Source organism: Ixodes scapularis, unplaced genomic scaffold (assembly GCF_016920785.2).
Source record: "Ixodes scapularis isolate PalLabHiFi unplaced genomic scaffold, ASM1692078v2 ptg000101l_1___fragment_2___debris__unscaffolded, whole genome shotgun sequence".
Lineage (NCBI taxonomy): Eukaryota > Metazoa > Arthropoda > Arachnida > Ixodida > Ixodidae > Ixodes > Ixodes scapularis.
Window position 1 is genome coordinate 10,019 of NW_024609910.1, and position 18,040 is coordinate 28,058.

General features: G+C 44.2%; 1 protein-coding gene across 1 annotated transcript in view; it reads right to left on the reverse strand.

The window, feature by feature from the left end:
• Positions 1-7,563: 7,563 nt before the first annotated feature.
• The window catches only part of LOC115322545 (enteropeptidase-like), a 36,858-nt gene continuing 26,381 nt past the window's right edge, over positions 7,564-18,040 (reverse strand). The window contains exons 2-6 of the mRNA XM_042287658.1: positions 17,674-17,893; positions 15,959-16,187; positions 15,751-15,886; positions 15,221-15,486; positions 7,564-7,827 (exon numbers count right to left, since the gene is read on the reverse strand). Coding sequence (XP_042143592.1) covers positions 7,564-7,827; positions 15,221-15,486; positions 15,751-15,886; positions 15,959-16,187; positions 17,674-17,893 — 1,115 coding nt within the window. The remainder of the gene's footprint in view (positions 7,828-15,220; positions 15,487-15,750; positions 15,887-15,958; positions 16,188-17,673; positions 17,894-18,040) is intronic.

Genomic DNA, 18,040 nt, shown 5'->3' on the forward strand with positions numbered 1-18,040 from the left:
GAGGGCTTTATCAAAACGATGGTTGAAGTCGGTGATGACTGGCAGTCCGCTTTTGTTGTATGTCGGTACGTGCAATCCGAATGCGGTTGTCGAAAATGGTTCTGGCGACACCGGGAACACTGCCCGCTCGCCAGCAACGCCGAGCAAGAACGCCGATCCGATAAGGTGAAGAACCTGCATAACCGACAGTGTCGTTAGGTGCATGTCAGCAAGCGTGCCGACTCCAAATCCCGCGAAGCCGAAGTGCTGCGCGCTTAAGTAGGCTCGGTTGATGTCACGTGGCCGCCGATGCTTGAAGCAGACTGGTGGACCGTTGTCGGCGAGGGCGTTATCAAAACGATGGTTGAAGTCGGTGACGACTGGTAGTCCGCTCTTGTTGTTTGTCGGCACGTGTCATCCGACTGCGGTTGTCGAAAATGGTTCTGGCGATAGCGGGAACACTGCCCGCTCGCCAGCCACGCCGAGCAAGAACGCCGATCCGATAAGGTTAAGAACCTGCATAACCAACATTGTCGTTAGGTGCATGCCTGCAAGCCTGCCGGCTCCAAATATCGGCATTCTCACTCGGGCATGCTCACGCTTAGCCGCCGTGGATCCCACATCATCACATTTTGGCCCCCTTAGAGCAGAGGTGGATCCCACGGGGGTTTTACATCGGCAGCCCTATTTGCCGATGTCCACACTTTGCCCCCCTCAAGCCTATATCTGCGATAACTCTGCCCCCCAATAGCCAAAGTGGGATCAACAGCGGTATTGTAGGGCAGCCGCAACTGAGCATACTCTCGCGCAGCCGAGATGAGACCCTCGAGGGTATTGCTTAGGCCGCGTGTGCTTTTGTATGGAGCAAACTGTGACGCCCTCATCTTGGGTTGCACAGGACACCTGATAAGGCCTTGCGCTATTTCTGACATCTTCGCTGAGTTTTGTTTTTATTTCTGAAAGAAAAAACACGTTTCGACGTCCGACATCGGCTAGGTTCAATGCCGCAAGGCGATCGAAAGTTTCAGATTCTTGCCAGTACCTGCAAGGTTCGCGTCTCTTATCTCTCGTTGGTGACGTAAATACAACTGTCGTCCTGACTTTTTTTCCCCTTTTTTTTCGAAGTGCGATACGGTCGTTTCTAGGTTGACGCTCGTTTTGCCCCAACTTAGACCTGTGCTTCGATGGTGTTAGGAAGTTTTGATTCCTTTGAGGTTTCTTCTTTATCATGTCCCACAGCTGAGCAGGCACGCTTCTACATTTGTGACAGTTTGAAACACTAAAGCTTGTACTACCTAAAACAAGTTCTCATAAATCACTTCTCGCATTGGCTCCTAGGCAACGCAAGGGCCTGTGTGCAGCCCAAGCTGGGTATGCCCACGCTGCGCCGACGTGGGACCAACGTGGGTTTCGTAGTGGCTGCCCGAGCCCCTATTGCCCACGTGGGCCCCACGTGGGCCCCACCTCTTGTGGTACCTGGGTAGTTTCCTTTGGGAGGCCAGAAAACGCTCATTGCCTGAGCGAACAAAAGGTAGCCTATCGGCGCCTCGCGTAGATCGTATGCTGCACACCGGAGTTCAAGAAACTCAAATTCAGCCTTTTCTCTTGATCTGCCAGCGATCCCTAGCTCCGAAGGCATGTTAAAACTCCAGTTTAGTGGCTGTTTTGAACTACACAAATCGCAGTTTGAGAGCACGAAGTATAAGATTAAAGGCACGGAAAAGCTTTGTAACGAGATCTCATACCCACAGAAAATTGCTTATCCGTCCTCTGATTGATCGTTCGTGCATACATCATGGCAAAACATGTCACAAAATTGGTTCCTTTGATGTTGCGCGAGAGGTCGAGGTCAAATTTTGACGTTAGCATCTGGTCACTAACCAGTAACGGGCGAAGGAGTGCCCGATGTCGCTTGACTTGTTTGTTTGCGCCGGGGTCGAAGGAATGACCGTGGAGTTGGGGTCAGATTAAGCTTTTCGGTCGCCAAGTTCAATGCCGTTCAAGGTTCTGAACAGGAAAGGCTTGTGTCGGGTGGTATCTGAATTCCTGCGACGGAGGGTCGGTTGGTGTACGCACATGAGGACAAGGAAGCGGGAAGAAGCATCACAGCTGTGATTGAGCCCACTTTATTCGTCATCCTCTTTTTGTTCCTCTGCGCGAGGATTCGAAGATGCTAACCCAGGTAGCACGCCATAAGAATGCCCAACTTGGGCAAAGGTCTGGCAAACATAAGGGCCCAACTTTGGCGCAGTTAGGTGTTTGCACCATGGCAATCATCAGTGCCAAAGTACGGTGCCTAACTATAGCCGTAGTTGGGCGATCCTAGGGTATGCCAAAGTTTGGCTCTTCTCTGGAACGCCAGAGGAGCGCCAACGTTGGTGCCATACCTGGGCAATAACTGCCAAAACAACGCCGAATTTGGGTATTTCGGACATGCCAAGTTTGACCTTTCTCTGGTCCGCCACAGTTCTGCCAAAGTAAGTGCCAGACTTGAACTATAACGGCCAGAGCAACGCCTAATTTGGGTATTTCGGTCACACCAAGTTTGGCTTTTCTCTGGCCCGCCACAGCTGTGCCAAAGTAAGTGCTAAACTTGAGCCATAACTGCCAAAGCAACGCCTAATTTGGGCATTTCGGACATGCCAAGTTTGGCATTTCTCTGGTCCGCCACATTTCTGCCAAAGTAAGTGCCAGACTTGAACCATAACTGCCAGAGCAACGCCTAATTTGGGTATTTCAGTCACACCAAGTTTGGCTTTTCTCTGGCCCGCCACAGCTGTGCCAAAGTAAGTGCCAGACTTGAGCCATAACTGACAAAGCAACACCTAATTTGGGCATTTCGGTCATGCCAAGTTTGGCCTTTCTCTGGTCCGCCACAGTTCTGCCAAAGTAAGTGCCAGACTTGAACCTTAACTGCCAGAGCAACGCCTAATTTGGGTATTTTGGCCACACCAAGTTTGACCTTTCTCTGGTGCGCCACAGTTCTGCCAAAGTAACTGCCAGACCTGAGCCATAACTGCCGCAATAAATCTTAATTTGGCGATTCGGCCCATGCCGTAGTTTGGCTCTTCTCTGGCTACCCACTGAAGTGCAAAATAAGTGCCAAAAGTGGCAAAAAAAGCCGAGAGGCCAGCCCAAGTTTGGAATATCTCTGGAGTGTCACAGAAGTGCTCTTTCAAGCGGCCCAGAAGAGAATTAAACGAAATAAGCGCTGGGAACACGATGGTCAGATGTCATCACTTCCGTTCCCAAGCAGCACGGCAATACTTTGCGGTATCGTGCCAGTACCGGCCGAAAGTCGGTTCCAATATCGCTCAAAAGTCCAGTTTTGCCCCACCGTTTGATACCCGGCAGGTATTGCCGTACAGCTGTTTCGCCCCGGCCTAGCGTTCGCGTAATATTCTGCGAATAATCTACGATGCGTCTGCTCCGTATTGGCCGAATGTCGTGCAAGTATGTGTACGTTGCATATCATTTGTTGCGTATCCAATCACATATACGGACCAACAAATTTTTTAGATCGCTCCGAGGAGTTTATTAAACCACTATCATTACACACAGTCTATTCTAAACATATTTATAATGGTCACACTTCTCTGTAAAACGAAAAGCAAATTATCAAATAGAATTAACACTGTCCTCATGCCAAGCAAAACTCATCACACAAAAAACTGCGGAGATTGAGAGGAAAGCAGGACTACTATCAGAAGCATGCTTGCAGTGTACTTACTAATAAAAGAGCGATATCATGTAATCCTTATCCAACTCAGGGCACCCCACAAACACACTCGAGAAAGAAGGTTGCGCACATTCAACTGACGTCTCGTCGTCGGCGAAGAGCAGTTTTTGTCGAAGCGTGTCCCACAAACACATCACAAGAATTCCACGAACTCCGGTGAAAAAGAAAAGGCTGTTACCGAAATATTGGCATTGACGTATTCCGGCCGTTTACGACGAAAAAAACACGGCCGCGTCTGCAACGCACGAAAGCAACAGAATACTGACGAGCGCATTTCGAAAACCGGACCTACGTGGCCCGCCTATTTCTATAACTAGGCAAACGGCGAAAACGGCAGCCCCAGAGATCCCATCAACGTGACAGGGTGAGTCACGTGACAAATTTTCGTTCAAACGTTTTTGTCCTACGCGCCCTACGTAGTGAGGTCACGCCGGGTCACGCGTTTCGCTCCACCCTTTTGATTTGCTTAAAGCGGCTGTCGCGCTCGCTGACAGCCACACGAAGACACAAAAGCAGGTAAGGAGGATTTGCAAAAGGCGAGGTCGAAGGGGCATCAACAACGCATGAGAGGAAAGGCCGCTTCTGCCGGTGACCTTGTCGCCTTTCCTAGTCTGTCAAAGGCCCATACGCACATTCGCGTTTGAGCGCGGTGCGTACCGTAGCGGCAATCGGACGTGTTGCGTTGCGAAGACCGCTTGCGCCAAGCTTGTACGCACAGTTGCGTTGACACGCAGTCAACCGCAGTCAAGAGCCAATAAGAACGCGCTATCGTCGCTAGTGGCTCACCAATAGTAAGCGAAATCCAAGGCAACATGGCGGCGCACGGCGACGGCGTCGGTGTTCGATCTTGGGACAATCTCGCCGGCTTCCCCGACGTTTTGTCAAGCTTGAACCATCGCAGCCTTGGAAAATGCAGTCCCCACCGCTCCCAAAAACGAAAAAGCAAGCACTGCGACCGGCGAACCGGATACACTCGCCGAGTCGGCCGGGTGGGGCGAGCGACACGTCATCCCCTCTCCTCTTTCGGCTTCTGATTGGTCGAACGCACCCGAACGCACCGCAACGCTTCGGAAAGTTGAGCGAGTCTCTACTCGCTTGCGTCGCGCTACCAAGCGTTGCGGGAAGGCGCGCGTCACTCTGCAAGCGACCGCGCCTGGCCGCAAGACTCCGCAACGCACTCAAACGCATTCAAACGCGAATGCGCGTATGGCCCTTCAGCGTTCGGCTTCCATTGTGGGCCTCAGAAAGATAATCTCCTTTCTTGAGAGCGAAATGAAAGGGGTGCTTATGTCTTGCGGGCTTTTCGCCATCCGCCCCCGACTCGCTCGCATTGGCCTCCCATGGCTGTCGTGTCGGCGAAATTAGGAGCGCAGCCGGGACATTTTCTCCCGTGAATGACGATCGGGTGCTGAGAATACGAAGCAGCTCTTTCGGCGTCCATTTGATGTTCTCGGAGTCGGTCGTTGGGGCATCGCGCCGTTCGCCCGATGTACCTGGTCCCGCAGGACAGAGGGATCGCGTACACTTCCTCCGCTTCCTCCGCCAAGATTTTTCTTTCCCGTACTTGAACGGAGCGGGCGGGCTTTGAGCTTGAAGCCGAAAATAAATGTTGTTGAAGTTGAAAGATTGTCCTGTCTGTATCGTCCTTTTTGTGTCTCCACTTTCTAAATGTTTAAAATGTACCAACACGCTAAATTAGTACAAGTTCCGGGATTTCATTTTCATTCCCCAAGTGTGATGCGGGAGCCGCGCCACGGAGCCCCGGTCGTTTCCGCTCTTTGTTATCGCTAGGATCTGACAGTGCTCAATCAGAATACAAGACACGCACAAAGCCACGCTCGCTTTTGCAATGCGCCACCTAATAATGATATCTCTTGTGCAGACGCGCGCACATCAGTCTCGCACAGTGTTAGCTCAATGGTAGCACTTTCTGTAAAGGCGGATTCACACCGGGGATGTAAGCGGTCGCGCGATCCGAATAAATCGCATCGCAAAAAAAAAGTAATTAGATGGTCTATCTGGCGTACACGATGACCGAGTCCAACGCCTTCGTTGGCGAGTCGCTTCTCAAAAACTCTCGCTCTGAACGCCGTTGATTATCTTGGCCTCTCCGCGACTAGATTGCATCGCAAAAAGTCGGCTCAGCAAGCGTCCGCTCAAATCCCGTCGCTCTTTGCCCGCGATGGTCGCTTTTGCGATGAAAGTTATCGCGCGACTAGATCGCATCGCCGGTGTGAGCACGCCTTAATGTAGAACCAGTCTCACGGCGCGTCCCGATATTGACGTGTGTACCTACGCGCGAGTACAACATCCGGCACAATTTGCGTTTGTAAAGCCTGGTCCAGCCGCGTCCGAACATTCAGCCAACCTTTGTACTGGAGAAATCAAGAGACACCGAAAATAAGATAAACTGGCCAGCCGAATAAAACTTGATTTCTATATAATTAAGATGAAGACCCCCCGCGTACATCAAATACCTTTATCAGCCGAAATTCAAGGCAGTAAGCCTCGTTCTGGCACTTGTTTGGCAACTTTGGCCCGTAGCTGCCAGATGAAAGCCGAACTATCGGGAAGCTAAGCCTAACTTTGGCACTCGTTTGGCGACTTGGGCCCAAAGATGCCAGATGTCAACCGCACTACAAGGTAGTAAGCCTAACTCTGGCACATCTGTGGCGATTTTGGCCCGAAGGTGCCGAATGACAGACCAACTATCAAAAAGTGAAGCCTAAGTTTGGCACTTGTTTGGCAAATTAGGGCCAAAATACCCAGACTGTTGCCAAGGGAGGTCAGGTTTGGCTCTACTTTGGCTTCTTCGGGCATTTCAATGCCCTAAACTCCCAGCCAAAAGCCAAGTTTTGGCCCAGAACTCGGTGCTACCTGGGAAAAGTTCACCAGCTGACCTGCACGTTCTTTGTTACTTCTATCAGGTCACATAATGTTAGGGTATTGCGTAAAACCAAGACTTGATGTCCGTACTTCGCGAAACGTGACGGCGTTGAGTGATGTCAGGTCATACGTCCACGTCAAGCGACGTAAGATCACGTGACGTCACCGCGTCTCGTGACCACGTCGCTTGACGCGAAGACATTTGACATTATGGTCTCACGTGAAAGACCGACCTGACAACATAATGTTACGTGACGTTTACTCCCTCTAAGCAAATTTCATCGATCGCTCCGTGAAGTGCTACAGCCCGCGAATTATGATTTTGAAGATAAGCGTTGCTAAACATTTTACTTTAATCAATTGGCGAATTGCATTTCCAAGGTGCGTTCGGAATAACCCTGCTGGGAAAGGAAATATCACTTTAGTGACCAGAGATGTCATCTCGAAACTACGAATAAAAGAATCTTGCTAAAAACAAAAAAAAAAAGGTTATCTCTTTCATTTTGAGCACGAGTATAGCAGGAGGAATGACAGTTTCCAGCATGAATTTAACCGGTGACTACGCCAGAAGAAGGGAATCCAGTTTACAGCCAGTTTACAGTTGTAGAAAAGGTGACAATAGAGCCCACTCCACCAGCTCCCCTGCCCACTCACCGTATTTTCAGTACCAGTTTTCATCGAGAGCAATCCCGCATATTTGCACTAAACAACTGAGATCATGAATGCAGGCAAATAAAACTGTACACAGGCGTAAACATTTTTTCCTAAATTTTTATTAACTCAGGATATCTTGCGGTTCTACACACATGTTGTAGATCTTATAGAAGGTAGCTGCCTTCAGGATCTCTTATGGCTCTACTCAGGTGTTGTAGAACTTATAGAAGGTAGACGCCTTTTGGATGTCATGGTTCTACAGACATGTTGTAGAACTGATTGAAGGTAGATGCCTTCAGGATGGCTTATGGTTCTAAAGACACGTTGTAGAACTGAAAGAACTTCGTTACACAATTTTTACGGGCATCCTCCGTAGCACACGTAGCATTTTTGTCACTGTGACTTCCAAGTTGCATAAATTTCGAAATAAGCGAGTCCACGAAGTGCGAGACCTTCACAAAGAGCGAAGGTCTCTCCGGGTTAAAGCAGTTATTTGGCACATCAGAAGTCACACCAATAAGAGTCCACCGACCGTTATCTTCGTACATCAAAGGTCCTCCGCTGTCTCCCTGAAAATAAAGCATAAGAAATTATTAGACTCAATTTGATTTTTTATATTAAACAGAAAGATTAAAAAATATGTGTTTATGAAACATAACACGTTTCTCAGCGTGATTTACTAGCAGTAATACTGCTAATTTTACAGCGTTTGGCAGGTTTTCAGGTAGTAGCGCATGCCCGTAATGCCTCCAACGTGCTGCTGTAAGAGACTAAAATACCCAGAACGAACAAAACAGCCGACATCAAGGTGTTGCTTGTAAATTGAAAGCATCTATTTGAGAAATTTTCTTGTTTACCACAAAGTTCAAACAAGGTTATATCTCTCAATTTTACAATTGTAGAGCAGTACATATCCGCCGTTATTCACGTAAACTTTCAATATATTGACCAGCCTTGATATTCGTAGACCGAGCACTGCAACTCAACATTTACGATATTGATGCACACAGAGCTGCACAGATGTTGGGTCTCCAGATATTTCCTTTGATAGCAATAAAACATAAACAAGAGGAAGTAAGATTTTTTTTCAGGTAAGCATGATTGTGGTATTTCTAATGGGGAGCTGTTCTACAGAGTTCAAGCAAAAGAGCTCGTAGTTTTATTCGTTTATTAGTCGTGTAGAACAGTGGAGAATATAACTAAACGTGCAAGAACGTTACCATCTAGATCGCAAGCAATGCGCACTTCTGGACATAACAAGAAATTATGATACTTCGTTTTATGACAAGTGCGAGCGAAAAAATCTACAACTAGTCTTTGATGCTAACTCCTTCCTTAGCGCGTGCTTTCAGTGAATAACTAAAAGTTTTCCTTAGTGACACAATGAGAGTGCGGGCTGATTATTGTGGTCGCAAAACAATAGTGAGTTAAAATGTCGAGCATTTCACACAAACATGATTCACAAATGAAGCGCAGCCGAACAAACAAATAATTCTACAGATGCAGAAGTATGTTTATCGCGGTGTAATCTCAGGAACTATTCCTTTTAAACTTTCCTTCTCAAAACTGGTTGACGTTGTCAAAAGGAACGCGCGAAGACCACCCATGGGCGACGATTGTTGAGTAGAGTTCATCGGATAGAAAGGAGCACAGCATGATCACTTGAACATGGGACCGGTTACCATCAAAACTTTAGCAGACATTTGGGTTGCGGTTTCTGTCAAGTCGCTGCTGTGACACGACTAGATTAAGAATTTAATTGTCGGGAGCGTGTGCCTTGTGGATCTGTAAACTCACAGCAATATCGAAGAGGGTCTATGATAAGTATAGGAGCCGTGTTTTTCTTTCTGCTGCTCTGAAAAACAAAGAAAGCGGGTCAGGCTATTGACTATGGCTGCAACATCACTACAGCCATACGACATACCGTACGACCATGTAGACAAGAGGCTGATAACCCGCAACGCCTACCAGACATCGCGGGATATATCCCATATAAGCAAACAGCGAACTGGGCAATGGGAACCAGCGCAGTCCGGCGGAGCGACTGAGCGGAACGTAACATTTTATTTCTGCTCCTCAGGTGGGTGCTTTTTTTTTTTCTTTTTTCTCGCACCGCACACTTCGCTGGACTGCGCTCTCCCGTACTGAGCCATTTCTCACATCGAAGAAAATGGTTGCTCAGCATGTATGAAAGAAGGGACGGATGATAGTCAAGTGTTAAAATGCACAAAATGCAACAGCCTGTACTATATTGGGAAGTGCTCGGGTGTCACATAAAAAGCCGAAAAAGCGGTAAATCCGCTGACTTGGATCTGTGTAACCTGTAAACTGAGCACCCACCGTCAAAAACAGCAGGGGGATGAGCAGATTGCCCAGGACACTGCCGAAAGTTCAGATCACGGACAAGCGGCTATATTGGCGCAAAAAGTGCAGACACATAAAAAGGTGACCGCGGTGTTGACTACGATTGAAAACATCGAAAAGAAGCTGTACCTGCAGCCTGTGAAACACGACACTAAGATCGAAAAACTGGATAACCAGGAGAAAACCATTGAAGTTATTGAAGATCAGTGAACTTTCTATCTCAACAGTACGGCGATCAGCTAAAAAATATCGACTCACCGACAACTGTCACGAACGAACTAAGGAAAAGACGAAAGGAGATCGAGCTGCTTACTTTTGACAATGATGCGCGAATAAAAAACCTAGAGTGGGCCGTTGAAAATATGGACCAATATAAACCAAGGAGCAACATTGCCATCCATGGGATTGTCCCAAACGTACACGAAGGCCTACCAACAATTCTGAGAAATCTAGCAACGAGGCTAAACCTATTTTTCCTAGAGCCAGATGAGGTCGAGGCCATGCACAGACTAAGAGCGAGAGAAGATAAGAATGCTTCGATCATTGTCCGATTTAACGACAGATAGGAAAGAGACCGGTAAATCAGCAAACGCAAAGCGCTAAAGGTGAATAATATCTTCATCAATGAGAAGTTCACGAAGCGGTAGAAATGGTTGGTCTGGAACGCAAAGGAATGTGCAAGGAAAAAGGGATACAGCCTTGTTTGCATGAGAAATGGAAAAATACTGGTCAGGTAAAGCGAAGGATCGGCAGTGATACGTTTCGACAGGGAAGATGATTTGAACAAAATTCGATAAAATGGCCACGTGCAGCATACTTAACGACTGGAATAGATATGTAAAAAAATAGTAGCAAAAGAGGAAAGGAAAAAGGACAGCTCCCACATGTCGTTCAAATTAACATCAGAAACATTAAAAAGACTGGGATGAACCTAACGTATACCTTACTAGTTCGCTTGATGATATCGATGTAATAATACTAACTGAAGTAAACATTGGGGCAAAAGAACCGTCACCGTTTCATATATATAGATTCTATTCACTTTCAATACGTCAAGATTTTCACGAAAGAGGAACAATATTAGCTTATATAAAAATGATTGGTTTTCGGACCGTGAGGAGTTGTTTATAAATCATGCAGAAGTTCTTGTCTTCACTGTTCATAGGCCTGAAGTTTCATTTACGAGAGCTGCGTTCTATAGACCACCCATTGGTAAAAGAAACTTGTTCTACGATGAGCTCATAAAACTCTTGAACGCTTTAATAACAATGACCATGTCATACTAGCAGGCGATTTCATCATAGATGTTATGTGCCCCAGCAAAACCGGAGTAAAAGAAAATCTTGATATAATGTAAAACTTCGAACTGGAAAGTATGATTGACGGTTACACACGTGAAGAATACCGCGGCGATAAAGTGACAAAAGTGTGTATCGAGCATATAATACTGCGTAAATGTACCGAAAATTTTATCGCGGCAATAATGAAACAAAAAGTAGCAGATCACTACTTTGTCGCTCTAAAATTATGCGTGAGGCCGAATCTAAAAGCTCGCCGGGAAAACGATTCAAGGTAATTCTATATAACAAAAAATAGAAAGCAATAATAAAATATATAACCGGAGTGCTTTGCTGCACCTAGACCACCTAAACCTTTTCAAAAGAGTGATAGCCATATTAAAAGGAATATATGAATGCTCTAGTAAAACCACCAAACTGGAACAGCGGAAGTCGGGAGCTGTCTGGATTAACAACGAAATATTAGAACTAAGTTATAAAAAAAATATTGGAATATATGTAAGCAAAACTCCAAAGATGGAACACTAAAGAAAGAGTTCAGACAGGTACAGAATAGAATTACGGAGAAGATTAGACTACCAAAAAAGATATTCGATGTGACACGACTACAGATTTGTAGAAAAAACCTAAGGAAAACGCGGAATATTGTGAATCAAATAATGGGAAAACCACCTGAAGACAGGATTGAGGAATGTATAAAGAAAAACGTTGGAGTCACCGATTACTAAACTCTCAGTAACAATTTCAATAACAACTTCGCTAAAGTTGTACAAGATTTGCGCGAGGTAGTAAACAATACACAGACAGTGGAAAGCCACTCTTTTAATGTACATTGCTCGGCATACCTATACCACAAACAAAAAATACAGATCTAGAATATATAACTAACAGTATGTTAGTCATAAAACCGGAGGGATGTGATCAACTATGACCTCGATACATAAAAGTGAACTATAACAACTTAAATCATGTTTTGCTGGCTGTAATAAATGGAACATAGAAGGCAGGTATTATACCCGATAACCTTAAGGTTGCGATAGTCCGACTTGTTTAGAAAAAAGAGGGTAAAATGAATTAGGGCAACTACAGGCCCGCCGCAGTAATGTCCGTCATCTCGCAAATAAAGGAAAGAGTTTTTTTTAAAAATTATGACCTACTTTTGTGAGCAAGATTCACTAATTAGCAACACCCCACCTCGTAAGGCTTTCGGAAACAATTTTGTACTACGTTTTTAATTGAAGCCTTGACATACTACGTGAACTGAAAATAGATTCTAATAATGTAGTGCTTCCAACACTTCTTTACCTGACAAAAGCATTTGAGACAACTGATTATTCTATATTACTACTTAACAAAGAAAACCTTGGCTTTCAGGGGAACTTCCTAGATCTATTTAAAATTACTTTTCCAACCAGACGCAACGAGTTAGGAAAGAAAAATGCTTGTTTGACTTTGTGTACACAACTTGCGCCGGGGCTCAGGGTTTTGTTTAAGACCCTATGCTTTTTTAACATCTACATGAGCGGTCTTGCCTAACTCCCTCTAAACTCTAACCTCTATGAATACGCTGACGATACAGCATTAGTCCTGGTAAATAAAACACAATAGCAATGCAGTCAAAAGCATGCAAAGTGGCCTCATTAATATATTTGAACTAGTTTTCTGAAAAATCTATATTTGACAACAATGACAAAAACACAACCAATGTGCTTTCGAACGCACCAAATCCGTATTAACCTTACAAAACTGCTCTTTTTACATACAACTCAATGCACTCAGTGCAGCTGTACGCCACTTTCATATACCACAAACACAAAATATCTGGCCACGTATTTTTCCGAGTATCTGTCGTTGAATTCCCATGAAGATCATCTAATAAATCACTTACGAACAATATCACTCTACTTATACAGATGGCGGAACCCCGCGGACATTTGGCTAAGGCGATTAATTTAGCAAATGTTAGCAGAGTCAAAACTCAGATATGGAATTATTATCTATGGATCCTGACTTCGAAACACAAAGAATAACTAAGTTAATAAAAAGGATGGTGCGGAACATCGCCTATGAATCCAAACTTCAAAATATGTAGTGCTTGAAGGTCACCTGTCGTAACCTGACCCATTGACGGTACATCAACTGCGCAAATTTGTCATTCTCACGAATCATTACTTCATATCCGAGTTCAAAATGAACACCATCAAAGAAAGGCAACTGAGAAACGCGGAAAAGCTTCAGATACCAAAAATATAGACTAACTATGGAACTACGCTCCGCATATTTTCTGTGCATGCATATGTCAACCAACTTCCTTAAATATTTCACACTCTCCACTCCTTAATATCTGTAAAAAAGGAAAGGAGGAAATGGTGTATACAGAAAACTGAAGGTTAACTAGTCGTTCTCCCGAGCTCTTTTTTTTTATTTTCTTCTGCGTACCTTGGCCGAGTACAAGATTAACAATGAAGCGAAATCTGCATGCGTTCTCCAATTCCCTGACTAGATAGAGTATTGCAGTTACTTGTAGATTTGCACCAGATACCTTGATAAAACGCGCTGGTTTATTAGTTGCCATTGTTTATTTTCCAACACCTTATCCTCGCTTTTGTGGTCTGTTGGAATCACGACTGTTCTTTTTGTTGTTTGTGAATATTTGGCACATTGGTCACACTGCAATTTCCCTGGTAGTGTGTACGTGATTTCTAAATTGTAACGAAAATTTTTTGTCTTTATTTTGTTTCTTTTGTACCTCAACACTGAATAGATGTTTGAAGAAAGTGTTTCTAGAATTGTGATAACGGAGTACCCACGTAAAAACATAGTTTGAATGGACTACCCGTTCTCACGCACAAGCACGCAAGTGCTTTTGTGAGAGGTTTTTTTTTTTTTGTACCTTGATGCGGATCTGTGAATAATTTCTTATTATATAAATGTGGCGCGCCGATTCGCATTCGAAGCTGACTGACAGCGCCACTAACGACAGCGTTCGCGTTGCATCGTATGGTGAACCGCTACCCACCCAGACCTCATCTAATGCTCCCGCGGCGTCCGTGCACCGTCTGCACCCTCCCGCGGTCGTCTTTTTTGATTTCGCTCTGGCGCACCCGCGTCCAGCGTTGCTCTGCATGCATTTTTATGTCATTCGACCCGCAGCAGTTCTCATAGCTCGGGCTCAATCGTGTGTTGAACAATACTCCGCCATGTTTTCCGTTTACCTGCGTCGGAATGTGCGTCTACAGGGCGGTTGTTCGTTCCGCAGTCCGAATATCACGACTGGACGATATTCGTCACTGCCGGTGATTAATAATATCTATAGTAAAAAGCATTTATCCCTACACTAATAGTCTGATTGCTCTCGCTCGCCGGCGGATTGAATATACGTACAGGAATATTGGTGATCGTGCCGGGTTTCACGCGCATATGAAGGAGATATATCTCTTCGATCTCCATATCTCATTAAGAATGGTGGCGCCGAATATTGCTCCGAACGTATCCTTTCTTTGAGTAGAAAATATTGATGTGCAATCAAGGTGCTATATCATGTAGAGAACGTAGTTTAGTCACACAAGCAAATTGAAGATACCTCAGATTAATATAAATATCATTCAAAACTTCTAGACAAATCAAGATGCTTGAGACAAACTTAGTTTTTCACCAGATGAACAGAGCGACATTTATCTTCAAAGTCCTGGAATGCATGGGATGCACTATTTAAGATACACTCGTCTAAATTTGATAAGAAGACGTTAAAGCCTTTTGGGAGAGAAGGATATTCAATGGCTCATTTCCTCCCTAAAGTTAGAAAAAAAATGAATTGGTGCATAGGTCTCGTGACACATATTTCCTTGCATTATTTAGCGGGTAAAAAATGTTCTCGTTAAATTTAGCTGGAAGCTAAATTACTGTGAAGAACGCCTGACAGTTCATGTGATGTAATTTTCTTCTGTAATTTTTGCATTACCTTTAAATCGGTTTTTAAATCACTGCCCATATTTTCTCGCCATATTTAACGAAGAAACTAAATTGTTGCTCAGGTAACGTGATTCCGATTTTCCTGCTCAATTTAGCGCAGGAACCGATTTTGTAACGTGATAGGACAGCCAACGTCGATTTCCTCGCTAAACAGCGGCGAAATGATGACACGGACGGACGGACGATCGGCTGAACAAACATTTAGGACTAAAGGGTTACACTAAAATGAACTGCCTGCTTTATGAACTTAGATGCAAGAAGAATTAAGATTTATTATATGATATTTGAGTGTTGTAGGAAGCACAATTCAAGGAATTTCTTTACTCACAAAACATGTTCCTCCATTTGTGCAAATGATGTAGCCAGGAACTTCGCTTTTCATTTGGGCAGAGCATTGATCCTGATCCATGAGATTTAATTTTCGTTCCATCAGTGTGTTGGGGTGTTGAAATGTGAGCCAATTTGTTTGTTCCGTTTGTGATTCGACGCTAGTTACTTCACTTGATGCTTTGTTTATGGGTTTCTGAATCTCAAGGTCGTCTATTTCTTCTTCGACTTCATGATCATCTTCATATTCATATGGATTGTAATACTCTGCGAGTAAATCAAATATTTATTTGAAATAATAATAAAAACCATACGAATGTTTGTACATTCCCGGGTTTTATTGGTCATGCCAGCATGTGCGAAACACCAACCACCGTCTGATCAACGTACAAGCTATATGTAACAAAATGCATTAGAAAAGTTTTTTTTAATTACAAGTTTAATATATAAAATTTGAAATCATTCCAAAATGCGGAGTTGTATTTTATAATTATTCGCGTCTGTAGTAAATATTAAAATCAGGCCATTTACCGTATATTAGTCCCCAGCCAGCAGCATAAAATGTACTGGTTGCAGGGGGATCGACACAGTTTTTCGGAAGGCAGATTGGCTGAATATGGTCAGTATAGTTGACTTTTCTTTTTAATTTTACAACAGCAATGTCTTTCTGTGAAAGTAATATAGAAAAACGCATGATGCACAACATTTAAAGGTGTTAGGACCGTTGCTATTTACGTACCATGAAGAGGAAACAGTTGTCTTGTATAGGGGTGCAGATGCTTTCAACTCCAACACAGACCACATGGCTTTCAGGATCCTCATTGTATTCTTGATCTAATTTTGGAGATACTTCCGCATTTCTGGTTTTCTTTTCGCGTATATTAGAATCTTGCGGAGTGTAGCATTGAGCAACATTGGTTTTGAGTGTGGTTCCCAGACGAACTGAAAACTCATGAGCGTCTTGATTTCTTTAATTATGAGGAAAAAGCAGAGGCAGTTACTGTTACCGAACTCAGTAAGTTTTATATTTAAAAATAATATACAAATTTAATTAATGCACTTGAGATACAACCTGCGTCCTACCCCGTTGACAGGCACAATATCGTTTAGTGGCCTCAAGTTCGATATTCATATTGGAGTTTAAAAGCCCCATTTCTCACCCCGTGTAATCTAAATGCCTGACACACGATAATTGCTCTATTGGAAAGTCCAGTTTGAAAATCTAACTGGTCAGACTGGTATTTGGACTGGTGTAACTGGTATTTGTACTGCTCATACTGCTCTAAGAGGAAATCAAACTGGTGACACTGGTAGCAAGAGTGGTCTAACTGGTAACCATATTGATCTAACTGGTCACCAGATTGCCTTCTAACTGGTCACCAGATCGGCCTGACTGGTCACCATATTGGCCTAACTGGTCACCAGATTGGACACACTGGTCACCAGATTGGCCGAACTGGTCAGCGGATTGGCCGAACTGGTCACCAGACGCCGAACTGGTCACCGGACTGGCCGAACTGGTCGGACTGGTAACCAGAATGACTAAACTTGTTCCCGATTTGACCCCTCTTTCTTCCTTTATTTTTTGGCTTTCTCACTTTGATTTATTCGTTTTCAAATATTTACGGCATGATCAGCGTTTACTTTTTACTGAGAGATTCATCCCCTAAGCCGTTTAAAATACTCTCAGAGGTATGACATTGCTGGAAAAATGTTCACATGCTGGGAAAATTGTTTATTGCTTAGGCGGTCACCGAGAAATTCCGTACGTTCAAAATGACCAGTATAAAAGACGGAAACGCAGAGCTCGGTAGTAGTGATCACGTTAGTGTGCTGTTGTACTTACGTTTATATGTGCTGTGTATGTGTATCCGCTCAAGGTATGTTCAGTTGATGCTTTTAGTAGGCGTATTGTGTCTACATTTGTGTATAAGAAATATATCCGAAGCAAAGTGGTGGCGTGAACAAATGACAATATTTTTTGTCGAACCAGTGTGAGCAGTTCAACCACCGTGACCAGTTAAACCATCATGACCAGTCAACCAGTATGACCAGTTCAACCGCCATGACCAGTCAACCAGTGTGACCAGTTCAAACCGCTTTGCCCGGTTCAACCATTATGAAACTGGTCAACCTGGAGCAATGACCAAGTTTGAAACTGGTACCAGTTTGAACTGGTCTTTCCAGTGTATATGTTTAAACTTTAAAGAAAATTTTGATTATCGGATGTTTGGTCTAATTATCTGCCGTCAGCAAAAGCGAACTTCACGCTGCAAAAAAAGCGGAAATGCGTGTGTTGTTTCATGCCTCATATCGCACTGCACAGGGAGTGGCTGAATAACCCTTGAAACTAACGAAGAACGGACTGGGATAATGCGAGACAGCAATTAAGTATTATATAAAAACAAATAAAAATACATTCATACATCCAATAGGAAAACAAAAATCACTTACAGAAAACAATGTGCTGCCGTTACCACATATTCTTCGCCAATTAAGACCCCTCCGCATATTAAGGTGTCTTCTGAATTATAGATGGCGACCATCCAGGGCCAGTGTTCCGGCAGAGCCTCGGTACCATTAACGATTCTTGCAGAAATATGTTTTTCTTTTTGGCGCTTTCCGCAATTATTCTGCGCATCCTTTTCGTCTCTGCGTGCTAGACTTGCAGATTCTGTAACCATCCAGTTAGGGAGTGCATATTCAAACACACAGTTTGCGTTGGAAATCGTGATTGCAAAAGAGTGAATATGTGCACGACTTTTATATTCGATTTGGGAATGCATAATTTTATTTTCCACGAATAAGCAACATCGTTGCA